Source organism: Schistocerca cancellata, chromosome 11 (assembly GCF_023864275.1).
Source record: "Schistocerca cancellata isolate TAMUIC-IGC-003103 chromosome 11, iqSchCanc2.1, whole genome shotgun sequence".
NCBI classification, from domain to species: domain Eukaryota; kingdom Metazoa; phylum Arthropoda; class Insecta; order Orthoptera; family Acrididae; genus Schistocerca; species Schistocerca cancellata.
Genome location: NC_064636.1, coordinates 34,465,665 through 34,493,084, shown reverse-complemented (window position 1 = coordinate 34,493,084; position 27,420 = coordinate 34,465,665). Strand labels below are relative to the sequence as shown.

General features: G+C 41.2%; 1 protein-coding gene across 1 annotated transcript; it reads right to left on the bottom strand.

Moving 5' to 3' along the window:
- Positions 1-581: 581 nt before the first annotated feature.
- Positions 582-27,169, bottom strand: LOC126108154 (uncharacterized). Its single transcript, XM_049913398.1, has 4 exons — positions 27,095-27,169; positions 6,679-6,855; positions 5,522-5,768; positions 582-634 (listed from the first exon to the last, which is right to left on the bottom strand). The coding sequence occupies exons 1-4, from the start codon at positions 27,149-27,151 to the stop codon at positions 582-584; spliced, it is 534 nt and encodes a 177-aa protein (XP_049769355.1). The 5' UTR covers positions 27,152-27,169.
- Positions 27,170-27,420: the final 251 nt, after the last annotated feature.

Below are 27,420 nucleotides of genomic sequence, written 5' to 3'. Positions count from 1 at the left end.
GATTGTTGTTGACATGCTATTAGCTTTTCTATTAATTAATGTGACTGAAACTGCTGGTAACAAACCTTAATCAAGCAGTAACGCCATAGCTGGTATGTTTCATACTATACTGTGTGCCTATTTCCAATTTCTTTTTGCATATGGTACATATTCATTGACAAAATAGAAAGGTATTTTTACAAGCAACAGTTTTATTTTTGTTTACACTTCACTCACAAGCTGGTATTTGGAACATGAACTGAACTGTACAGTTTTATTGGCTTCTTTTGAAGTTAAGCTACGTTATGTGAAAGAAACCTTAAATTTATACAGTTTCTGCTCGGATGGTTATGTATAACTTCATTTTTATTGAACTTGTTTCTATGTTCCTATGCAAACAATAGTTTTTGGAGTACATAAATATTGTAGAAAGTTAAAATTTTAATTTTTAACTGTGGCCTACACCTGTTTGATGTTCTTGCATTAGTCATTATTCTAATGGTTACATTTTTCAGTTTGAATATTTATTTTGCATCACTTGACTGACCTCATATTTCAATTCCATAGGTCATGATAGCATCAAGATATGAAGAATACAGCATTCACATAGCATCATCTGTTACTAGCTGTTTAATGTTCTTGAGATCAAATATAGCTGAAACCAGTTCAGTCTTTCAACAGTAAACTATTGTTTGTGGCAAGCATTAAAAATCTTGTTTTTTGAAGCATATTCATGCGTGCTACTAAGATGATGCCTGTAGTCTTCTTTTGTTGTACCCAAATAGTACCGATTTAGTTTTCTCTTTACTGAGAATTACTCTATTGATTCCAAGCCACTGAGTGATAAAATCAAATATCATTTTGCTTTTTGTTATGGCACCACTAAATTTGTGGCACTGGTTATGTTAGTGGTATCACCTGCAAAAAGAATTCTGTTGCTTTCAGTATTAAGAGCTAGGTATGTTTATCTCTGTATATTTATCACAGAAACATTAGGGATCCTAATATGCTGCCTTGTGGTACGGAATGACTAATTTGTCAAAATCCCAGTAAATATTGTTATTGTTCTAATTGTGTTTGTTTTCTATTTTGCAGGTATGACTTAACAATACTAAGAGCTGCTCTTCTAATCCCAAACAAATGAAGTCTCCTTATTGAAATGTCATGATCAACTAGGTCATAAGCTTTTGATTAGTCACACAGCAGTCACAAAATATACCATGAGGATTTTGCCATTGATCTAATCGCTGTGAATGATATTTACACATTCAAATACACTGAAAATATTGATTTTCCTTTCTGCAGTCAAAATCATCTGCTATTTATAATGCCATTCTTTTCTTCTTCAAAAATGACAGAAATCTGAAGTACTTTTCTTTCTCAGGAACTTTTGAGAAAATGGTTTGCGGTTGACACAGCACATTGGATCTCCATTTTTGCATAGTGGTAAGTCTATGGCTAATATCATTCTATCTGGAAAACAATCTTTTGTCAGACATGACAATCTGTTAGACGTATTGTATATAATTGTTTCCCACAATGTTAAAATGGGAAATGATCAATATGTAAACTACGCAAAACAAATCCTTGTATTTGTCCATAGAGAATAAATAAATAAATAAATAAACTATGTGACAAATTGCTTTGGCCATTTCATTTATTGTTAATTTTAAATTTTTAAATTACAGTCCATTTAAGTCAGTGGAAGCTGAATTATGTAATTTCTTTGTCACTTTTACTGTCTCTTGATCTGTTGTAGGATAGAAATCACATAAGTTCATTGAAGAATGCTTTAGTTCCTGCTGGGGATCAGTTTTGTCATTTTGTGTATATCTGCCATGTGTTCGTAAAATATTTATTGACAATGCTACTAACAGCTATTAGACCTTCCAGATCCTACAGACCCCAGCGTACTTTTTATTGTGTATTACAAAGTGTATGTTGGCAACAGTTTATCGAAACGTAGTGCATATTAAGTTGGTAACACTGCCTACACATATGTGATGTTAAGTCAAACATTTGCATTGTTGTTGCGGCAGTGTAAAGATTGTTGAATGTCCGTAGGGTCTGGATTACCCCAGTGTGCATTCTGTGTAGCTCATTTATGCATATTGAAAATAATAACTTGGTAAGTATACAATACTGAAATATATATTGTGTGTAACTTATAAATGTTTCCTTTCAATGTTGCCCTATATTATTATTTTTTTTCAGTGACAATGAGTAAATGGACTCTTAACAGATGATAATATACATAATACACTTATGGACGAGTTGGACCAGGAAGACGATTCATTTGGAGGCCTAGATTCTGATGAAGATCGTGATTTTGTCGAAATACAGGAACTATTAGGTACAGAAAAGGGTGGAGAAGAAGATGATGACATCCATGGTAGTTCTTCCAATGCAAACATCCTTCCATCCTTCAGGTAAGAATGGCTATAAGTGGTCTTCAACTGTACCATCTAAGACAGGAAGAATTAAATAAAGAAATTCAGTTACTCACCTCCTAAGACCAAGACCTCAACATACAACCTTGAGCAATTGGCTACAAAGCCAACTCAAGATGGGAACATACTGGATATCTTAGCGACAAACAGACGTGATCTTTTTGAGGAAGTTAATCTAGAAGGTATTAGTGACCATAATGTCGTTGTGGCTTCTATGTCAGTGGAAGCTGAAAGAAAACAAAACAAAGAAACAGCATGGAGTTTTCTTGTTTGTGAAATCAAATACAAGTGTCATTAATGAATATCTTCATAGTCAGCTCCAAGCATTCATCGCAGAACACAAAGATATTGAGCATCTTTGGTCGGAATTTAAAGGTATTGTCCACCATGTGCTAGAGAAGTATGTGCCTAGCAAAAGTATACGGAGGGAAAGGATCCACCTTGGTACAACAAACATACTAGCAAGTTGCTGAGAAAGCAGAGAATTTTGCACAGTCGTTTTAAATGTAGTCACTACCCCGCTGACAAACGGAAATTATGCGAAATGAAAGCAGCTGTCAGAAGGACAATGAGAGACTCTTTTAACGAATTTGAAAGCAATATTTTATCTGCAGATTCTAAAAATAACCCCCAAAAAATGTTGGTTGTACGTAAAATCTATGAACGCTACAAATAATTCAATACCTTCTCTTGCTGACAGTACAGGTAATGTAACAGATGATGATAAACAGAAGGCTGAAATTCTAAACCTAGCTTTCAAAAACTCGTTTAAGGTAAAGGACTGCAGCACCATTCCCCCTTTCAATTATCGAACAAGCGAAAGGATAGCTGACATAGTGTTTAGTGTATCTGGGATTGTAAAACAGTTAAGATCCTTAGACACCAGGAAGGCATCTGGCCCAGACAATATCCCCGTAAGATTTTATGTTGACTATGCTACAAATATAGCACCATTCTTATCCGTAATCTATCAGATCATTGGAATGACCTTTCTAGACTCCGAGAAGCTTATCTGCAGAAACCAGTACGGTTTTAGGAAACAGCAGTCATGTGATACACAGCTGGCCCTCTTTGTACATGACATAAAACAGGCTCTAGATAGTGGCTCCCAGGTTGATGCCATATTTCTTGACTTTCGAAAGGTGTTCGACTCAGTTCTGCACTGTCGCTTGCTACAAAAAGTGCACACTTACGGTCTATCCAATGACATATGCGGCTGGACAGAAAGTTTTCTAACAGACAGGGAGCAGTATATCGTCCTGAACGGGGTAACTCCAACAGAAACAAGAGTAACTTCAGTTATGCCCCAGGGCAGCGTAATAGGTCCTCTGCTTTTTACGATTTACATAAACAATCTGGCTGATGGTATTGACAGCGGTCTTAGACTGTTTGCCGATGATGCTGTAGTCTACAGGAAAGTAGTATCACACGAAAGCTGTGAACAAATCAATGAGGATTTGCAGAAAATAAATGTGTTGTATAATGACTGCCAGTTATCTCTCAATATTAGTGAGTGTAACTTACTGCGTATAACAAGGCAAAAATCCCCATTAATGTATGAGTACAATATAAATTATCAGTCTTTGGAAGCAGTAACATCAGTCAAGAATCTGGGTGTGACTATTCGAAATGATCTCAAATGGAATGATCAGATTAACCAAGTAATGGGTAAGACGAACTCTAGATTGCAGTTTATTGGTAGAATCCTGAAGTGATGCAGTCCTTCAACAAAGGAAATAGCTTACAATACGTTAGTTCATCCAGTCTTGGAGTATTGTTCGTCTGTATGGGACCCTTACCAGTTGGGTCTGATTCAAGAGATTGAGAAGGTCCAAAGAAGAGCTGCAAGATTCGTGACTAGTACATTTAGCCATTGTGAGAGCATTATAAATCTCATAGAAGGTCTGAAGTGGGACACACTTGCAGACAGACGATGTGCTAAACAGAAGGGGCTGCTCACTAAATTCCAGAATCCAATCTTCACCGAGGATGTAGATCACATATCATTACCATCAACTTTCAAATCAGGCAATGATCATCATTCAAAGATAAGGGAAATAAGAGCTCGTACTGAGGCGTTCAGACAGTCGTTTTTCCCTCCCTCGATCCGCAAATGGAATGGAGCAGGGAAATATGACTTTGGCGGGAATTGTGCCCTCCGCCACACACTGCTTGGTGGCTAGCGGAGTATATATGTAGATGTAGACGTACAAGGGGTATTACACTGTCATCGTATTTTTCGTCAAAGTTCAAGATGGCTGACAACTACAAATTGTTATTAACCGCAGCAGTTGCATGTACCACAATTGCACTGTGTGCACATGTGATACAGAAGCGGGGAGAAAAAAGGAAACGTACCTGGGTGAAGCCGTGGGTTTCAGGACAAGACGATAAAAGCATTCAACAAAACTTGTTACGTGAGCTTATAGTGGAGGACGTCAAGTCGTACATCAATTACTTACGAATGGATGAGCATACATTTCTGTATGTGCTCAGTGAAGTGATTCCTCATATCTCAAAGCACAATACTCACTTAAGAACTGCTATATTTGCAGAAGACAGGCTCACTGTAACACTCCGATTCCTTGCTACAGAAGAAAGTTACTCTATCTTACAGTACAGCACTTTAATTGCACAGTGCACATTAAGTAAAATAATACCTGAAATGTGTGAAGCAATTTATAAAGTACTAACGGACCAATGTCTGAGGGTAAATAAATGTTCAATACACTTTATATGTATATATATGTTAAAAAACAAAGATGCTGTGACTTAGCAAACGAGAAAGCGCTGATAGATAGAAACAATAAAAAACACACAAACACACACACAAATTTCAAGCTTTCGCAACCCACGGTTGCTCCATCAGGAAAGAGGGAAGGAGAGGGAAAGACGAAAGGATGTGGGTTTTAAGGGAGAGGATAAGAAGTCATTCCAATACCGGGAGCGGACAGGCGGACAGACTTACCTTAGGGGGAAAAAGGGCGCGCGCGCGCGCGCGACACAGACACACACACACACACACACACACACACACACACACACACACATATATATATATACAGACACAAAAACTTTTTTTTTTTTTTTACCACCCACATTATCCATCTCACTCAGTTCAGCTGCGATGTGGGTGGCAAGGGCACTGTATTGGTCTTCTTGGACAGGCTGGGGCAGAGTTCTGGCCATATCAGCCACAGCCTTCAATGTCCTGGTGGCCTTCACAATGACGTCTGTTGCAACGTCTGCCGTGCCTTTCCTTTTTGTGGGAGGCCGCTCTTGATGCTGGGGCTGTGGCTGTGGCTCACGGCATGAAACAGAAGGCTCTCGCATCTCGTGCTATAAAATAAGAGATGAAAGCCATTAGTTACATACTTCCTTGCACATACATAAATCTTATTTACAGGTACCCACCAGCAGAGAAGAGTTGGGGCAATTTGCAGAGGATTTCGAGAAGAAGTGGAACTGTTATAACACTATAGGAGCAATGGACGGAAAGCATATTTGTATTAAATGCCCACAAGCTAGTGGATCTCACTTTTTCAATAACAAATCATTCAACAGTATCATTTTATTTGCCATTGTAGACGCTTCCTATAAATTTTTGTACGTTGATGTAGGAACTAATGGGCGTGTCGGTGATGCCGGAATGTTTTCAAAAAGCAAACTCCAGGAGTGTCTCATTGACCGATCTATTCTCAACAATCCTGAAGGCAGGAAGCTTGGGAACACAAACATTACAACTCCAATGGTTGTACTGGCAGATGACGCTTTTCCTCTGAGTTACAACGTTATGGAGCCATACCCCTTAAAAGGAAACACAAAGGAAGAAAAGATTTTCAATTACATACAGACTGTCACGAGGAAGAAGATTAGTGGAGAGCAGCTTTGGCATTCTTGCGAGTCGTTTCAGGATTTTTCTTACTACCATTAATCTGCCTCGAGAAAAAGTTACCACAATTACACTAGCTGCCTGAACACTGCACAACTTGTTAACTGAGAGAAGAAAACACTTGTACACTCGTCAGTTAACAGTGTCTGCCGTAGTAGGAGACTGCACTTATCTTGAGACACAGAGCACTGAGGACCTACAGTGAATGGAACCAACAGCTTGCCAAGCTGCTTCTGGACGTCCAGTACACGAGAGAGCAGTTAGAGAATACTTTAAGACATTTTACAATGGCGCTCGGAAAGTGCCCTGGCAAGATAATCACATTTATTTATGTAGAATATAAACAAATGTACATACCTCAAACATTTCTTCCAATATTGGTGTAGCATGTTCACTTCCCCTCTCTGTGCTCTCAATATTACAGACACTCTCGTCTGCCTCTGTCGCCTGGTCCAGAAACTTCAGCATTTGGAAACAGTACACTTGCAGAGTGTAAACCACCTGTGCATTGGCCCCACTTTTGCTTTCATGCATCTGCAATAATAGTAATGAAAATAATGTAAACTACTTGTAGGTTATGTAAACATTATTGTATGCTTCAAGTTGCTGCAGTGAACAAATTAATGCCAATCATTTGTATGACATGTAAATTTTACTTGCATAAATAAAAATAAAGAAATACGTAGATATGTACTTTTGCTTTCTTGTAAGAGTAACTTGTCCTGAGGCCATTAATTTTCTTTTTAATGTTGTCAGCCGTGCACCCAGGCCGTATGTCACGGCTAATAACTTCCGCAGTATTTTTGTAGCTCTCCAATCTTCGTAATCTATTTTTATATTCAGTGTGCCTCACATTGTAAAGAACCTCATCAGCTTCATACATCTCTATCAATTTTGTGGTAAACGCCACACACCAATTGTATCTTCTGGTCACATTTACAAACACACTACAGATGACAGAACGCTGCAGCGATGTTAGCGCTCTACGTGGTAACATATTGCATTGCAATGAACAGAAGACAAACGACTTCTTTGATCAAATCTACAGTGAGGCCCTAGATTTGATAAAATATTTGACGACATTTGACAAAGTTCCCTATTACACCATCAAATTTCGTTGACAAAGACACTGGACAAAGAAATTTGATAGTGCAATACCGACCTAAGGCCTGTGTGGATCTGTGCTAATATCATAAAGATGTTGTAGTTGTTTGCAGGACAGAAGTAAACCCTTCATCAATCGTGACATATGCCGTCCCTTTTTCTTTATTATGCTTGTTTCACTCAGTAGGCTGTGTTCTATAGCTTTTAAGTAAATATCTGGTAAAATGTTACATTTATCATTTACATTATCAGACACATACATTTCTGCCCAATTTTCATTCTCCACTTTTTTCTCCAGAAACTCTCTGTTAGAGATGCTACTCCCAGCTGAGACACACAGTTGCGAGTATCTACCTACATAGCATAACTTACAATTAAATTCTATTAATTGTGATGTGACAGATTCAATCTATTTTTCAGGAATCTCTGCCCACTAGAGTCAACCTTTGTAATTATGAAATCAATGACTGACAAGGGAACCTCCCCATCGAACCACCCTCAGATTTAGTTAAAAGTTGGCACAGTGGATAGGCTTTGAAAAACTGAACACAGTTCAATCGAGAAAACAGGAAGAAGTTGTGTGGAACTATGAAAAAAATAAGCAAAATATACAAACTGAGTAGTCCATGCGCAAGATAGGCAACATCAAGGAGCGTTCGAGCTCAGGAGCGCCGTGGTCCTGTGGTTAGCGTGAGCAGCTCTGGAACGAGAGATCCTTGGCCAAGTCTTCCCTCCGGTGAAAAGTTTACTTTCTGTATTTTCGCAAAGTTATGATCTGTCAGTTCGTTCTTTGACGTCTCTGTTCACTGTAATAAGTTTAGTGTCTGTGTTTTGCACCCACACCGCAAAACCGTGCGATTAGTAGACAAAAGGACGTGCCTCTCCAATGGGAACCGAAAACATTTTATCGCAAGGTCATAGGTCAATCGATTCCTCCACAGGAAAACACGTCTGATATATTCTATACGACACTGGTGACGGCATGTGCGTCACATGACAGGAATATGTTGTCGACCCACCTAACTTGTACACTGGGCGAATGGGTAATAAAAATTCTTCTACATTGCCCGATTTAGGTTTTCTTGAGGATCTGATAATCACTCCCAAAAAAACGTGATCGCATCGGATGGACAGACGGACGGACAGATAATAATTGTCTGAAAATAAAAAATTAGGCATTTCTCTCGAGGGAAGACTTGAACCAAAGACCTCTTGTTCCACAGCTGCTCACACTAACCATGGGACCACGGTGCTCTTGAGCTCACATTACCCTTGATGTTGCCTATCTTGCACATGGACTACTCAGTTTGTATATTTTGCTTATTTTTTTCATAGTTCCACACAACTTCTTCCTGTTTTCTCGATTGATCTGTGTTCAGTTTTTCAGGGCCTATCCACTGTGCCAACTTATAACTAAATCTGAGGGGGTGCGATGGGGAGGTCCCCTTGTGAGTATTCTTGCTTGTGCTATCAAAACTCTTAACAATATTATGTAAACTGTGTGTTCTAAGAAGTACCAGTAACTACAACACAAGTATCAACAAATGGAGAGTGAATGATTGTAGTTTTCAGCCTGAATGAGGTTCTGGCACAACTCTCCACTCTTGTCTGCTCCGTGGAAGCCTCTTCATCACCACAAAACTACTGCAACCTCCATCCATTTGAACCTGCTTACTGCAGTAAAGCCTCAGTCTCTCCCTCTGCCTACAATTTTTACTCCCAACACTTCCACTACACGCAACAAGCGGCTACACGGGTAGCAGGGGTTGTGTGGCGTGGGCTGGGCGGTTTTTTAGGTTAGATGGCCTCGGGCAAGTGCAGAAAGGACAACAGCCTCAACGGGTGCGGGGCAAAGTCAGGACATGCAGGGACCAAGCAGCAATCAGTATTGTAATTGTAAACTGTCGAAGCTGCGTTGGTAAAGTACCGGAACTTCAAGCGCTGATAGAAAGCACCGAAGCTGAAATCGTTATAGGTACAGAAAGCTGGCTGAAGCCAGAGATAAATTCTGCCGAAATTTTTACAAAGGCACAGACGGTGTTTAGAAAGGATAGATTGCATGCAACCGGTGGTGGAGTGTTCGTCGCTGTTAGTAGTAGTTTATCCTGTAGTGAAGTAGAAGTAGATAGTTCCTGTGAATTATTATGGGTGGAGGTTACACTCAACAACCGAACTAGGTTAATAGTTGGCTCCTTTTACCGACCCCCCGACTCAGCAGCATTAGTGGCAGAACAACTGAGAGAAAAGTTGGAATACATTTCACATAAATTTTCTCAGCATGTTATGGTCTTAGGTGGAGATTTCAATTTACCAGATATAGACTGGGACACTCAGATGTTCAGGACGGGTGGTAGGGACAGAGCATCGAGTGACATTATACTGAGCGCACTATCCGAAAATTACTTCGAGCAATTAAACAGAGAACCGACTCGTGGAGATAACATCTTGGACCTACTGATAACAAACAGACCCGAACTTTTCGACTCTGTAAGCGCAGAACAGGGAATCAGTGATCATAAGGCCGTTGCAGCATCCCTGAATATGGAAGTTAATAGGAATATAAAAAAAGGGAGGAAGGTTTATCTGTTTAGCAAGAGTAATAGAAGGCAGATTTCAGACTACCTAACAGATCAAAATGAAAATTTCTGTTCCGACACTGACAATGTTGAGTGTTTATGGAAAAAGTTCAAGGCAATCGTAAAATGCGTTTTAGACAGGTACGTGCCGAGTAAAACTGTGAGGGACGGGAAAAACCCACCGTGGTACAACAACAAAGTTAGGAAACTACTGCGAAAGCAAAGAGAGCTTCACTCCAAGTTTAAACGCAGCCAAAACCTCTCAGACAAACAGAAGCTAAACGATGTCAAAGTTAGCGTAAGGAGGGCTATGCGTGAAGCGTTCAGTGATTTCGAAAGTAAAATACTAGGTACCGACTTGACAGAAAATCCTAGGAACTTCTGGTCTTACGTTAAATCAGTAAGTGGCTCGAAACATCATGTCCAGACACTCCGGGATGATGATGGCATTGAAACAGAGGATGACAAGCGTAAAGCTGAAATACTAAACACCTTTTTCCAAAGCTGTTTCACAGAGGAAGACCGCACTGCAGTTCCTTCTCTAAATCCTCGCACCAACGAAAAAATGGCTGACATTGAAATAAGTGTCCAAGGAATAGAAAAGCAACTGGAATCACTCAACAGAGGAAAGTCCACTGGACCTGACGGGATACCAATTCGATTCTACACAGAGTACGCGAAAGAACTTGCCCCCCTTCTAACAGCCGTGTACCGCAAGTCTCTAGAGGAACAGAAGGTTCCAAATGATTGGAAAAGAGCACAGGTAGTCCCAGTATTCAAGAAGGGTCGTCGAGCAGATGCGCAAAACTATAGACCTATATCTCTGACGTCGATCTGTTGTAGAATTTTAGAACATGTCTTTTGCTCGAGTATCATGTCGTTTTTGGAAACTCAGAATCTACTATGTAGGAATCAACATGGATTCCGGAAACAGCGATCGTGTGAAACCCAACTCGCTTTATTTGTTCATGAGACCCAGAAAATATTAGATACAGGCTCCCAGGTAGATGCTACTTTTCTTGACTTCCGGAAGGCGTTCGATACAGTTCCGCACTGTCGCCTGATAAACAAAGTAAGAGCCTACGGAATATCAGACCAGCTGTGTGGCTGGATTGAAGAGTTTTTAGCAAACAGAACACAGCATGTTGTTATCAACGGAGAGACGTCTACAGACATTAAAGTAACCTCTGGCGTGCCACAGGGGAGTGTTATGGGACCATTGCTTTTCACAATATATATAAATGACCTAGTAGATAGTGTCGGAAGTTCCATGCGGCTTTTCGCGGATGATGCTGTAGTATACAGAGAAGTTGAAGCATTAGAAAATTGTAGTGAAATGCAGGAAGATCTGCAGCGGATAGGCACTTGGTGCAGGGAGTGGCAACTGACCCTTAACATAGACAAATGTAATGTATTGCGAATACATAGAAAGAAGGATCCTTTATTGTATGATTATATGATAGCGGAACAAACACTGGTAGCAGTTACTTCTGTAAAATATCTGGGAGTATGCGTGCGGAACGATTTGAAGTGGAATGATCATATAAAATTAATTGTTGGTAAGGCGGGTACCAGGTTGAGATTCATTGGGAGAGTCCTTAGAAAATGTAGTCCATCAACAAAGGAGGTGGCTTACAAAGCACTCGTTCGACCTATACTTGAGTATTGCTCATCAGTGTGGGATCCATACCAGATCGGGTTGACGGAGGAGATAGAGAAGATCCAAAGAAGAGCGGCGCGTTTCGTCACAGGGCTATTTGGTAACTGTGATAGCGTTACGGAGATGTTTAACAAACTCAAGTGGCAGACTCTGCAAGAGAGGCGCTCTGCATCGCGGTGTAGCTTGCTCGCCAGGTTTCGAGAGGGTGCATTTCTGGATGAGGTATCGAATATATTGCTTCCCCCTACTTATACCTCCCGAGGAGATCACGAATGTAAAATTAGAGAGATTAGAGCGCGCACAGAGGCTTTCAGACAGTCGTTCTTCCCGCGAACCGTACGCGACTGGAACAGGAAAGGGAGATAATGACAGTGGCACGTAAAGTGCTCTCCGCCACACACCGTTGGGTGGCTTGCGGAGTATAAATGTAGATGTAGATGTAGATGTTCCTCGAATAACTGAATGTCTTAGAGTGTGTCCCATTAACTAATTGTTTCTTTTAGTCAAGTTTTACCACAAGTTTATTTCTTTTCCCTAGTTCATTTCAGTATCTACTCATTAGTTGTTCGGTATACCCACCAAATCTTCAGTATTCTTTTGTATCACGACATTTAAAATGCTGCTGTTCCATCATCCACATTACACATCCGTAAAAAGGAACACTCCAGACAATCAGAAAAGACTTCTTGACATTTAAATTTACATAAAATGTTAACAAATGCATCACTTTGAAAAATTCTTGAATGCTAAATCCAGTGAGCATTTTATATCCCCTCCACCTTGTTCTGCACAAATAACAGAACTTGTCTAATATTTTTAGTGCCTCGAACAATGGAACAATTGTTATTTTTAGTGCCTCAGTTTCTAATCAAATTCCCTCAGCACTGCCTAATTTAATTCAACTACATGCCAATACACTTGCTTCACTTTTGCTGACATTCATCTTATAATGTCTTTTTAATACACTATTTGTTCTGTATAACTTCTAAGGGCACTGCTAGCTTTTATGTTATGATGTAGTGATATTGTACTCTTTTCTTATAGCTGGCCCTGGAATTTTTGAGGCTGAAAGCTTATTTTTTTCCTGGAAGTGGTGGTGTTTTGCTGTATAAAGTCAAAAATGCTGCAGCACTACTGCTCATATACTAAGTCAGAGTGGATGTAAGGCCATTGTTGGACTTCAGCACAGAGCAGACAACCACAGTTGTGTTGCTGAGAAAATAGTATGCAGAATTTGCTAGAAACGATGATTAAGAGTTGAAATTGTTACTTCAGTTCATAGGAGATAAGTGTTTGAGTAATTCATTTAATTCATGTAAAGGTGTGTGGGATTACTTTTGATATTTACTGTACAGTGTTTCTGAATCAGTAACTTTTGTGCAGGAACTTTTGTGCATAGTGAAAATGAACAGTATATGAAGATTATCATCTTCATGTGTCCTTTCGGACATGTCTGAAAGAACAGATACCATCTTCGTATAGTTAAGGCTAACCGGCCATTGACCTCCTCCTCCTGTGCTGGATGCACATGCACTGCCCGAACTCTTACGGGACTCGGTAAGATTGTATGCCACGAGTAATGAGTGTAACTGGCAGGGGCACTACAAATGAAGTGTGTGGACGTTAAGCTGGGAATGTGGGTCTCACGGGGAACGTGCAAGGGATAAATCCCTGCAGTCGCACTATCCTCAGTGCCCTCAGTGGCTCAGATGGATAGAGCGTCTGCCATGTCAGCAGGAGTTCCCAGTTTCGAGTCCTGGTTGCGGCACACATTTTCAGCTGTCCCCGCTGGTGTATATCGACGCCTGTCGACAGCTTAGGGTCTCGATTTAATTATTATTTCAAAAGGAACAGTTTTCAATTATCAGTAATTGGAAGTTAAATTAAGGTGCAAAGACTGTTGCAATGGATAATTCTGAATATAGACGAAATAAGCTACACTGTTTAACACAGGGCTGGATGAGTTTAGCCTTTGTTACAGAAGCATGTTAAATGCTAGAGTCACAATATGACAAGGAAATATGACTTCTACTGTTTTTATTTCAAAGTAACATGTTCAATTTTTCAACTGAATAAGTCATATATGAAGTGATATCTGTAACTGTCCATGTCACGGTTACTGTTCTCGCAAGAGTTACTGTCGTGGCAAGAGTCACATTCAATTTAGGGGGGCCTTCTTATGGCTGCACAATCTCGTGCACATATAACTGATCCCCAGATGCACATCTTCTGTGTGTTCACATTTCCACTTACGTGAAATGTCAATTCACCACTGAAGAAGTCACAGTCCAGAAAATTCTCACCATCATGGAACAGCATTTTGTTTGCAATGTTAGCATATAAACCCCAGTCTGAGGACTATAGAGCTTGTAACAATTGCAAATGATAAGGCTACAGTTGTAAGTGTCTCGTTAGAAGTTTCCACACAGACTTCACTGGAACTGTTAATTCAACACCAGCCTTCCACACTGACTTTTTGGGGCTATGCATGGCAGACTCTCTCACTCATTCACATTGTTCCGCAGTCACTCTTCGTTGTCCCACACTCTTCCCTTTGCAAATACATTTGCTGTCTTCAAACTAATGCCATCTACAGATATCATCTGGAGGATTAGAATGGAACTTACACTATATGATCGAAAGTACCAGGACACCTGGCTGAAAATGACTTAAAAGTTCGTGGAGCCCTGAATCGGTAATGCTGGAATTCAATATGGCGATGGCCCACCCTTAGCCTCAATGACAGCTTCCACTCTTACAGGCATACGTTCAGTCAGGTGCTGGGAGGTTTATAGGGGAATGGCTGCCCATTCTTCACGGAGTGCTGCACTGAGGAGGGATTCTGATGAACGTTGCTTCTGGTTGAAGTAGGTCACGTTTAAAATGGCTGCGCCGATTCAGAATCCCGCCAAATGCGAAGTGCGCTCCGTCAAACGTTTTCTTCGTGCAAAAGGTCAGCGACCAGCGGATATTCACAAAGAAATTGTTTCTGTTTACGGGAACATTATGAATCTACATAATGTAATGAAACGGTGTCATCATTTCTCTGAAGGTAGGACCGATGTTCGTGACGAACAAACAACAGGTCGGCCGTATGTGATCTCCGATGCCCTTCTTCGGAGAACGGAGTAAGCAATTCCTGCGAATCTACTTCTCACATTGAAAGAATTGCTTCAGATCGTACCGGACGTGTCAATGACAACTGTTTATGACGTTGTTACTGTCAAGTTAGGGTACAGGAAATTGTGTGCGCACTGGGTTCCAAAACTGTTAGCGGAAGAACACAAAAAGAAAAGGATGGGCTTTGCACTCGACTTCCTCACATGCTATGCTGAAGCAGCTGATGAGTTCCTTGATCACATTGTGACAGATGACGAGACATGGGTTTATCACCGTACACCTAAATCCAAGCAACAATCGATGCAATGGCGCCATTCGAATTCACCAAAAGCTAAGTAATGCAAAACGTCGATATCAGCGAAGAAAATCGTGCCTTCTGTTTTTTGGGACAGACAAGGCATTTTTCTGTTGAAATTTATGCCTCCTGGAACGACAATTAATGCTGTTGCATATTGCCAGACTTTGAAATGACGTCGAAGGAGAACGCAGGAGAATGCTGACAAGTGGAGTCCGCTTGCTTCATGGCAATGCTCGGCCTCACACAGCGCTCCTAACCAAAACACTACTCAAACAATTCAAATGGGACGTATTGGACCATCCGCCATACAGCCCGGACATTGCGCCCACCGACTTCCGTGTCTTCTGTTACTTGAAGTCACATCTTGGTGGAAAATCATTCCACGTCGAAGAGATCAAAGATGAAGTTGAAATGTGGTTCCGATAACGGGTGGCAACCTTCTATGACTGTGGGATACAAAAGCTTGTGCACCGACTTAACCAATGTTTGGATAACGGGGGTGATTATGTCAAAAAATAACAAATAATCCAGTTAAAAAGATGTAACTGACGTTTTCTAAATAAATGTTCTATTTAAGGACTGCGAGCCATTGTATCTTTACGTTTTGAAATGCCCTCGTATGAAATATTTGGCACAGTTAAAATTTCTATTGTTAATTATGCAATTTAGAACTGTTTATTATCCTTATTTCAGGATTCATTTATAAATTAATAGAAATTAATTTGTCAAAAAAAATTTATAAACCATTTGGAATATTGTTATTACCACAGGGTGAGGAGATAGTAGTGGGCATGCCTCTCATGTGATCAGACGCGTTTCTGTATTTTGGAGGAACAATGTAATTTTGGTTTTGTTAACGTGAAAATTCAAAAGACAGTGTGATGTAGTAAAATGTGAAGCAAATAAATTCCAAAAAGAAAGAAAATTCTGTGCAGGCATTTTTCAAAATTATTTACATCAATTGGAACCATGAGAACCTAAAATGTGAAAATTTCTGCTTCAAGAATCAGAACACTAGACAAGAAGAACTTAAGCAAACTGTGTGAGAAAAGAAGGTAAGTAAAAAATATAGTGCAAATTTTACTTGTCTCGAATTACCTGAAATGGTCTTAAAGTCAACGTTAGTAGTGACTCCATGGATGACGACGTTCCACCATAGGAAGCCAACAGGGAATGTCAAGAGGCAAATAGTGCATGTTTTGGTGGTTTATCTGGCCACTGATTCCATTACTGTTACATGGAATGTCATGAACTTTTGTTACGCCTGCATCGAATTACTTGCCAAACGTACAAGATGCCTGGTTTCAACAGGACGGAGTGACATCACACACTGCACGGTAATCAATGACATATGAGTGAGAATTATTTGGCAACTGTGTGATCTCACAATTTGGTAACATTCCCTGGCCACCTAGAAGGCCAAATTTAGCTGTTTGTGATTTTTTTTCTTGTGTGGTTACCTCAAGAGCAAAGTCTATACGACTCGACCAAGAACCCAGGACGAGTTAAAACAGAGTATTCGGTATGCAGTTCACAGTATCTCAGCTGTGATATTGCAGCAGTCAATGAGTAATCTCAACAGCAGATTTCACGAATGTATTCATACATAATGACGCAATCTAAAGGATATAATTTCTAAAAAATGAGAAATGCCATCTATTTTTCGTAAATGGCAAAGTTGTAAGATTTCAATTACTATGAATGCAATTTCTTTCCTTCATCACTTCTTGTTTTATTGGAATGTGGAAATGTTCCCAATTTTCTGTGTCACCCTGTACATTCTGCGCAAAAGGAATCACAGAATTTGCTGCAATAAATCTAAAATGGGGTGGCAGAGAAAATAAAGCAATTATTGGTGTGTATAGGCCACCTGGGGCATGTATGGATACATTTTTCAAAAATCTCTCTGACTTGCTGATATATACAGACAGTACATTTCTTGTATCAAACAGCCATGTAAATACTATAATAGAAGGGGATATAAATACAGATTGATGCCAACACCAAAAAGCTGCACCTTCTATTCGATAGATTCAGTCTGACGTGAGTTATCCATGAGACAACTAGTGAGATTAGCAACAGCAAAACATGTCTGGATAATATAATCATAAATGTGACCCATCTTACCTACAGAACAGCTGTTCTAAAACTAGCCATCTATGATCAAAATGCAGCACAGCTTCAACTGGGGGCAAATGAGATGCCCTTTGCCACTAAAAGAAACTGTATGTAAGAAAAAGAATTATGTATAATGAAAACATCAACAGACTGACCTGCACGTTAGCACACATATCATGATTTTTAGAACAATAGGTTTCCCTATGAGAGCTTTGTTTCTGACTTCTACTATTGTTTTGATGCCACATGCCCCCTTGCAGCCACAAAAGTTGAACGAACTAAAAATACAAACAGAAGTATCTGGAAAAATAATGATGACATTGAAGCAAGGGAAAATTTAAAATTATTCCATAGTGCGATGTTGAATAATAGACTGAATCTCAAGCTAAAGGAGGTTTTCAAAACTTATCATGAATATTATAAACCCTTATTGATACAGATCAGGAGCAGCTATGTTGCAAACAACCTCCAGGCTTCACAAAGTGTTACCACTGGTGTCTTGGGAGTGACAAACTATTTTATAACAGGCAGGACAAATGCTGTATACAATTTAATATTGACCACAATGGGATGGTAGTAAAAGATGAACTTGAAATTGCTAACATATTCAATGAATATATTTCTTCAGTGGGGGAAGCTATCAATGACAAAAATAACAACCTGCAGTATAATTTCGAAGGAAATCCATCTGAGCATAACATACATCCAGCCCCCACAAACTGCAAAGAAATAATTAACATCATTAGCTCTCTAAAGTCTTCCCATTTCACAGGCATGATGGCCTTAGTATTAATGTATTAAAAGCATGCAGACAAACTGTGTCTGTAGCAGTAAATAATGTAATGGAATCAGGCACCTTCTCAGACAGACTAAAAAAAGCTTAAGTAACACCAATCTTTAAAAAACGGGGCAAACTCAAAATTCAAAACTACAGACCCACCTCAATACTTCCAGTCTTTTCCAAAATAGTTGAAATATACAACAGAATTATGAGCTCTCTCCGGATGCACTACCTAATGTTTGAAAATCAAAATTGTTTCTTGATATGTAAAACAACCACCACAGCAGCTGCTCTATTAATTGAAAAGAGGTGTTCACAAATCCAAAATAACTAATATAAAAAAATGGAGTGCCCAGGGCTCAGTATTGGGTCCTCTTCTGTTTTTAATTTATGTAAATGACATAAGATGTTGCACTCAGAATTCCAAAATAGTTCTGTATGCAGATTATATGTCCATTGTGTGGAAAAAGGGATCATTTAATCATTTAATAAACTAGAAACCCATTGTAATAACGTGACAAACGAAATTGCACAGTACTTTAATGAAATCCATCAAATGTAAGTGGTAGTAAAACAAGACTCATGGAGTTTAACAACAGTAGTTTTAATGATGAAATTAAAGTATACAAAGGGAATGAATTAGTAAAAAAGACTTTAGTGTAAAATTCCTTGATTTAACAATTCAAAGCAATCTAAAGTGGGACACGCATGTTGACACACTCGCATGTAAGTTGTCTAAGAATATATTTACAATTAATATGATTAGCTAGCTCTGCAAAGACATTGCCGCCCCACCCCTTATGAGTACTCTCCCTCCATCGGCTGCTTCCCCCCCTCCCCTCTTCGGTCCTTGCCAACACCATCTGCCCAAGACTGTGCAGTGTCTTCTTCGTGCCTAATTTTTAGTGCAGTGTTTTAAACGGGTGATAACTGTCGTGTGTCTTTTCCGAAGTGTTGCGAACAGAAACCGTACTGTTGCTGGGTGTGATTTTTCTCTCTCTTGCGAACAGAAACCAGACTGTCACAGTGTTTCTCAATTGTCTGTCTACTAGTGTACCTGTCTTCTTCCTATGTATTTAATTAGCAGCACCAACACATTATTTTATATTTTAACTTCCACAACTTTCTGCCATTTTACAATTGAAAAGTCAACTGTTTTAATCGCCTCCTTTTATTACTTATTATCTTCTTATTATGTTTTACAAATGCTGTAGGTTGTTGAGCAGCGTACAAAGCTACTGTCAGCCTGACCCATTCCGGGGGGGATTTGAAACAGAATAAAAGAAAAATAAAAAGGTTGTGGTTATAGACAGATATTTAAACACACTCCATCATAAAGGCTAAAATTGCACGGTCATTTCGAAAACAGATTATTGATAAGCCTCTTATGAGTATTTTCATGCGTATTACACACATATATCATCCATAAACTACAAAAATATTCAATCTGGTGTCTACTATGTAACTTTTACCAAATGTTTAACAGCTGTATTCAAAAGGCGGATATTTTTTCCAACAGTACAATACTCAGCTAAACTTTTGTCTGTATCTCAAAATTTTCCATTAGTACAATTTCCAATTTCAACCTGTAACAGTAACATCCGTACATTCCACTGTTTTGACGTGCACATCATCAATCTTAAAGCACGCAAGTTTCCGACCTAACCTAGACCTTGGGCTTAGCTATAGGTCAGTCTGTCATCACAACCAACATTAAAGGTGGGAGGGATAGACTGATGAGTATGAAAATCTAGCAGGCCTTTGTCATTAAATATATGGCAGAAAATTTTGGGGAATAGGATGAAAGATCAGAATGGAATTTTCGTTATTCAATTACAGTATAGTCCACATTTATTTTGCATCCCTTTCTAATCACATAATTTCTTCAGTTACGCACTGTACCATACGTTCATTCATAAATATAGAAACTAACCTTACTTCTGACGAAGACGGTGTAAACTGTAAAGGCAATGTGACAACTTTTCCAGTTCTGCTGTCACTGATATTTTTAATTATCGCTACATCGACTGACTTACATTGTGGTTCTGATACTTGTGAAGGCGTAAAAACGTGTTTAGAACCCATATTCTAAACATGGACTCCTATGGTACTGTGTGGTAATTTCTGTTACGATACTCGACATAACACTATTAATTTAAACTAACAATTTAAAGTGAAGCCAAAGGAAGGACGTAAGTAATACATACTTCATACTGATTGTTTCGTTGAAATTATGCCTGTGGGCAAGTCTCATTTGCGACAAATGACCGTGTAACATCTAAGGTGATTAATAGCAGAAATCGCCGAAATATGAGAGGGATAAAAATTGCTAGCGAATTCGTGAATTGCGACACCAATCAAACAACTCACTAAATATCAATTTAACCTTAACTTTCAGTTAATGTAGTAGGGCGAGGAACAACGCTCGCACCATTCAAAAATTGTTCAATGTTCAACAATTGGACTATGAATGCGCCTCGAATTCCCCGAATGGTTGACTATGTAGAACGTTTTACCACAAATATTGTTAAGTATGATGATTCTCGTCACAGAGAATTGTAAGATAAACGCGTTTACAAGAGCAGAATAAAAAACAGATGAAACGAGTTAATTGCTTATCCAACACCTGCCTGTAGAGCTTCTAATTGCGAACTGAAATCAAATATGACGAATTCAAATGATGGAGAGAAGCTCCGGACAGCAGTGTTGCTAGACGTCACCGACAGATGGCACCCTGATACGCTGGCTGAGAAAGTGTGGCGGTTCTCATTTGCTGTACTAACACAGCAATCGGCAGTTACCTAATATTTGCAGCGCACACGTCTTACACTTCGCTTGTTTAAAATAGGAGATGTGATGCATTTTGATAAGTTTCATGAACATTGTACATGCGTGTTGTACTACTATTTGCACTTGACACATTTTACTGTAGTATGAAAACAGCTATAAAATAACGAGAAATTAAAAAAAAAACGATAATATTATTTACATTACATTTGCACGTCTGTTACATGTCTTGTTACAATTCCACGTGTCCTGTAATAATACAGTACACGCAAATAAACAAGTAATAAAAGCGTATTTCAGGGACTAGATACTTTACTATCTGTTGGTCCAGTCATATGGGTTACTCGCGACTAAATGCGACAACTCATCAACACAACACTATGCGGCAATTTTCATCACATATTAGTTCAAGTTAAAAATTCTTCATTGATGCAGCTTCTGTTGTATGTTCCACGTATTTACGTTTTTTTTATTTTTTTTTATTTTTATTCACCCTCTGAAGGGGGGGGGGGGGGGGCTGGCAGCAGCGTAATATGCCGCTTTGCAGCCTACAGAAGAGTCTTAAAAACATAATGAGTACAGAGTACAGTATAAACAATAAAAACAGGCGATAGACCGGCTGATTAAACCACATAGTAATTAGACAGGCACAAAAAAAAACCGGCAAGTACAACACTTCAACACTGCACTATAAAGCAGACACGAAGGCTGATTTGGGGGGGGGGGGGGGTGGACCCTTTCAAAAGAGAAGGCAGAAGGAGTGGAATAGCAAAAAGGGTGGAGCCAATGGATGGAGAGGAGGCAGTAAAAGAGGGGGGGAGGGGGCATGGCAGATGCAAGAAGGAGTGGGGAAAGCAGTGAAGGGGAAAGCAAAAGTACTCAGGGGAGAGGAAGGAGTCAAAGAGAGGGTAGGTGGGGGAAAAAGGGAACAGGATGGAAATGGAGGGGTGAGGGAGACATGGAAAAGGATAGAGGGAGGGGGGAGGGGACAGCCAGAGTTGATAGGAGGGACAAATGGAGGGAGAGAGAGCAGCATCCGGGAGGGGGAGTTTACAGAAGCCACTTTGGGAAAAGAGATGAATGGTGTATGGGTGAAGGGTAGGGGGGACACAAGTGAAGGCGCAGCAGCGGGCAGAGGTTGGAAAGGAGAGCAGCAACCAGGGGATGGGGGGCATCAAGTCAGTGGGAGGTATAGAGGCCTTGGATGTGGTCAAGTAAAAGCAGCAGATGTAGAAAAAGAATCAAGTCATAGAGGATCCACGTGGAGGACGGGAGCCGTATACGGAAGGCGAGGATGATATGGATCTGGAGGGGACTTATAGATTTTTTTTTTTTTTTTTTTTGGGGGGTGGAAGGGGGGGGTGGGGTGGTTATTCACGCGGGACTGGCATAACAGAGAATGGGACGGATTAAGGATTTGTAGGTGTGGAGGGTAAGAGGAAAATCAAGGAGTCGGAAGGAGTGAGTGGTTTGACCTACAATGATTGCCTAGACCATGCAAGGATTGATTTAGAGGAGCCACTGGCTACACTATGTGGCAAAAAGGTCAAGGTGATTCTGGAGAAGATGTTTGGACAGTTGAAGGGTAGGAGCGAGGCAAGGAAGGCAGTGTCATTGTCATACTTCAGGAAGTGTACTGGGGGGGATTGGGGGGGGGTTGCAGCATATCTGCTGTGTACAGGAGGTAGAGGAGAGGGGAGAGGACACAGCCCTGGGGCACACCCGCAGAGGGGCAGAAGGTGCAGGAATCTGTTGTGGATGGTAATATAAGAGGGGCGGCAGGAGAGGAAGGAGGCAATCAAATGGATACAGATGATAGGAAGGGTGTAGGTCTGGAGTTTAAACGGGAGAGTGGGAGGCCAAACAGGGTCGTAGGCTTTTTTGAGGTCTGGAGAGACAAAAATGACAGTGCGACGTGAATTAAACTGGAGGGAGAGGTGACGAGTGAGATGTAGAACTCGGTCGTCGGCAGAGGTGGAAGGTCGAAAGACAAACTGGGTGTCGGGGAGGAGGTGATGTCGGTGGAGGTGGTGACGGCTGTGCCGGGTAAGGATGAATTTCGAGAGCTTGCTGAATACGGAGGTGAGACATTTAGGGTGATAGGAAAAGGCGTCAGATAAAGGCTTTTTGGGTTTGGAGAACATAAGGATACGGGAGGTTTTCCACAGGTCGGGGTAGAAGCTGGTGGCAAGGATTACGTTGTAGAGTGTGGCGAGGACTGCAAGGATGGAGGGAGGGCAGTGTTTGAGATGGCGGTAGGTAATGTGATCACGGCCAGGGGTGGTGTTGCGTTTAGTGTGGAGTGTGAGGCTGATGTCCAGTGTAGTGATGGGGGTGTTAAGGGCAGATGGTGGTGTGTGGCCCAAGTACTGGAAGGTAGGAGCAAGGGGAGGAGCGGTGGTATCCAGACATTTGATGATGTTGGGGAGGGAGGAAAATCAAATTGTGGAACAACTGGAACTGAAAATCATTCGGATACGTGAGAGGCAAAGTGGTTGGCCTTACTGAGGTTGTCAGGAAATGGACGGTCATCACGGAGGAGAAGGTAGTGCGGGGTAGAGCGGTTCCCAGTAAGGCAGTGGAAATCAGACCAGTACTTGGAAGAGATTATTGAGAGCACGGCATTGAGTTGTACACAGGTCTGTCGCCAGGCACGGCGTTTCTTCGCAGTGAGCACGTTGCGGATACGTCGTAATTGCCAGTGGCGGTGAGTGTGTCTCGGTCACGAGTGTGCGGAGGAAGGATCGGTAGAGGCTATGAGATTTACGAAGGAGAAGGGCGGCCTGTGAGGGCAGGGCTGGCCGGTGAGTTTGAATGGCTTTGGTAGGGATATAGGTGGCTACGGCATCAGACGACGTCCAGTGGGGGACAGCAGATCGTGAGATGTCATCGGGAGATTGGAGGGTAGGGTCATCGCGTTTGACCTGGGTGTGTACGGAGTATCGGTAGGCATCCCAGCTGGTGTGGGAGTAATCGTGGACAAGTTTACGAGGAATATCAGGGGGAGGAACGGGACGGGGACGGGGATCGTCACAGATAGTGAGGAGGACGGGGGCGTGGTTGCTGCCAGTTATGTCAGGGACTTCTGCAGTGACGCACCCAAGGAGGTTGGCGGAAACTAGGATCACGTCAGCAGGGGTGTGGGACTCTGGTCGGGTGTGATGGGGAGGGTAACCAGGTGTCCCTGTAGGGTGGTGAGAAACCGATGGAACCGCTGAAGTTCGGCAGGAACACGGCTGTGGATGTTGAGGTCTGCAGCAATCACGCAGGTGGAGAAGGCGCGGTCAATGTGGGCCAGTAAATCGTGGGGTGGGGGGGTGGGGGGGTTACAAGGGCGGATGTAGATGGTGGCACATGTGACGGTAAGGGTGGAGAAGAAGAGGCTGAGGGTGAGATGCTCTGCAGGATTGTTGAGGAGAGGCATATTTCTGTCAGCCAGACTGTAACTTAAGGCATTTCTCACTTTCGGAGAGCTGAGGCACAAAGTGTGTAAAGTGCAGTTCCTTTGGTTTAGCGAACATGAAACTTATCAAAATACTTCACATCTTTGCAGTTTTAAACAAGCAAAGTATAAGACTCGCGTGGCTACAAATATTGGGGTGCTGCCGACTGCTGCGTGCTGTAAGCAAAACAAATGAGAGACCCGCCACACTTCCTCAGGAATAGTATCTTGCTACCATATGTTGGTGACACCTTGCAACATTGTCTTCCAGAGCTTCATACTAAAAAATTCGATTTCTGTTTGCAATTAGTTCTGCAGGCAGACGCTGCAAGTAATAATTAATACCTTCGCTCCAAGTGTTTTTGGTCTGTTGCTATAAATGCATATTTCTTCCAATTATTTATGACGAGAATACTTCAGAGCTAGCAGTATTTGTGGTAGAGTCTTCTATATATATATGACTATTTATCACATTTCCTTTCGGCTGGGTATGACATCCGCCCCAGACCTACACCCTGCCTATCAATTTTGTTTGTCTGGTCACTACCTTCCTCTCATGCCATCCTTCCTATGTCACCCTCCATGATACTTACACCCGTATCTTTTACCCCACTGCTGGCAATCCCCACGGCTCGGTCTTCTCCCCTCTCCTCTATCTCTAGCACACCGCAGATATGCCCGAGCCACCCCCACCTGTTCACCTGCTCCAATATGCTGATGACACCACCTTCCTGGCTCTCTATCCTACCCTTCAATGGTAACAACACACCCTCCAAACCCACACTGACCAGTTCGCCATCTGGTGCAACTAGTGTTTCCATCGTATCAAACCCTCCAATACCCAGGCCGCACCACTCGCTCCTTCCATCTCCACGATTTGATCCTAATCGTTCACGGTCATCTCATCCAGCTCAGCCTCACCCTGAGATAGCTTGGCCTCGCCCTCGACCTCCACCTCACCTAGACCCCCCATCTCCCGAACGTCCAGCAGAAAGCCCATTCCCACCTCTGTCTCCTGAAACTCCTGTCTGGCCGGAAATGGGGTTTCACCCTTCCACCATCCCCCACACCTACAAATCCCTCATCCGTGCTATCCCCTGTCATCCCAGCGCTACCTGGATCTCCTACCCTCCCACTTTTGTAAGGCCCTCGAAATTCTAGAACACCACACGCTCTGCCTCGCCTTCCGTATCCGCCTTCTGCCCCCCACACGACTCCTGTATGACTTCATCCCCTTCCCACACCTCCTCCTTTCCCTCCAACATCTCTGCATCCTTTACACTGTCCACAGGCTCGATGACCCCTACTCTCTGGTGTCCTGCTTCCCCTCCACCCCTGGCGCATTGCCGCACCTCTGTCGCTGTATCCCTACCTCTCTTCACCTCCACACACTCCGTCTCCTTCATCAGGACAAGCCACAGCAGGAGCTACTATTGAGGCTAAAATTTGATGAGGCAAAGGGGCTTGGTGAGGATGGGTGGAAGGGGAAGAAGGGGGTAGGAGAAGTATGGGAAAGGGAGGAGAGGAAGCCTTGATGATGTGGAATGGGTAGGGTGGGTTTAAAGTTGGTAGGAGGGGTAACTATCTGGACACAGTTCATAATTTGGGAGGGTAAAGCAGTTGAAGTTACTCTGGGGAAGTACATGGAGGGTGTGTAGGGATGTGTTGGTAGAGGTGCAGCAGCACACTATGGTTGGAAAGTGTAAGAGAAACTATAGGATTATTCGAGTAAAGTTTGCAGATGGTGTAGTTTGTTCAGGGTTGATCTGTGTGAGTGAGAAGAGGTGGGAATTTGATGAGTTGGTAAGGGATCCGTGTCAGAGAAGGTAGAAAGAAGCAAGGTGGAGGGCACGGAGTTTGAGGATGTGAGGGAACTTACAGAACTCACGGGCAATTAGTACTATCGGTCTAACACACACTTTCTGTTGGATAGTTAGTAGGTAAGATTTCCACAGTAAAATAATGGAGCTGACAGACATTATTGATTAATGAAAAAGATAACTGTATAAAAACAAATGTGTGTAACTTTATTGACAATCTAATTTTGACCTAGGCAACATTGGGAACTACGTATATTTTGAAATTCATGACGCTGCAGCTGGCAATGAGAGCTTAGCAGAAAGAGCAGTATTTCAGTAAGTTACAGTTCATATTATGCTGCATTATTGGGTCTGTATGTTATCTCAAAACTTCTATTTGTGTTCTGAGGAATTATGAGCTTAAAGCGGTAATACTGGAATGAAGATAAGTAATTTTGCTGGTTAACTGATTACTGTGGTGCTAGAGTTATGTGAATATCCTGACGGGCCAACTATTTGGTAACATTTTGTGAGGATTTATTTTTCTGGTTGAATGAGAGTAGTTCTCACAGTTGAGTGGAGAAGTAGGGCAATGATTTGGTACAACTTCTATTCCCTTAATTTTGAATTGAGTAGTAATTAAGTTTTGCGATGGTGACTATTTTTTTTCATAATGTAATGATTAGTAAATCTACACTACTGCAAATCTTGAGGTAATGTCCATAGTTTGGAGATTAAGGTGATTGGAGTCCATAAGTGAAGTGAATTTCAAACCAGGACTTGGCATTTAAGTGATTTTGCAAATGGGAAAGAAACCCAAAGCTTTCAAGTTTAACCAGTTTCAGACAGAGTTATGAACTAGAGTAACATTTTGCAGTGTAATGTGTACTTGATTTTAAAATTTTTACTAGTTCCCACCTTTTGTACTACAGTCAATTTTAGTGCCAATTATTGCGACGTTATGAGAACTATGTAATGTATTTATTTACAAAGTAATGAGCATTATTTTCTATAAGTGTGAAACATTTTTTCCTTATACTTAATTAGAAGTAAAAGTGAGTGTACTAAAATATGGTATTTTGTCTTACTTTTTTGTGTACTGTGGCTGAGACGAACCACCTCCAAGGAAACTGATAGCAGTGCATTTCCTTAATAAGTGCCACTTGGACCTGTTGAAGGAATGAACATCTTGGTGAAAAAATGTGTTACAACTCATTACAAGAGTGAAAGTGCTTTTGCAAAATACTAAACATTGAAATTTTCTGTCTGAAAATTAACTGCAATGTGCAGTGCAATTTAACTTTTGGCAACCCATGATAATTTATTGTTTGAAGCAAGACTGAACTTGTACAAAGTGGTATGTATTTTAGAATGTAAACTTTGTTTATCCAAAAAGGACATCACTTATAATGAA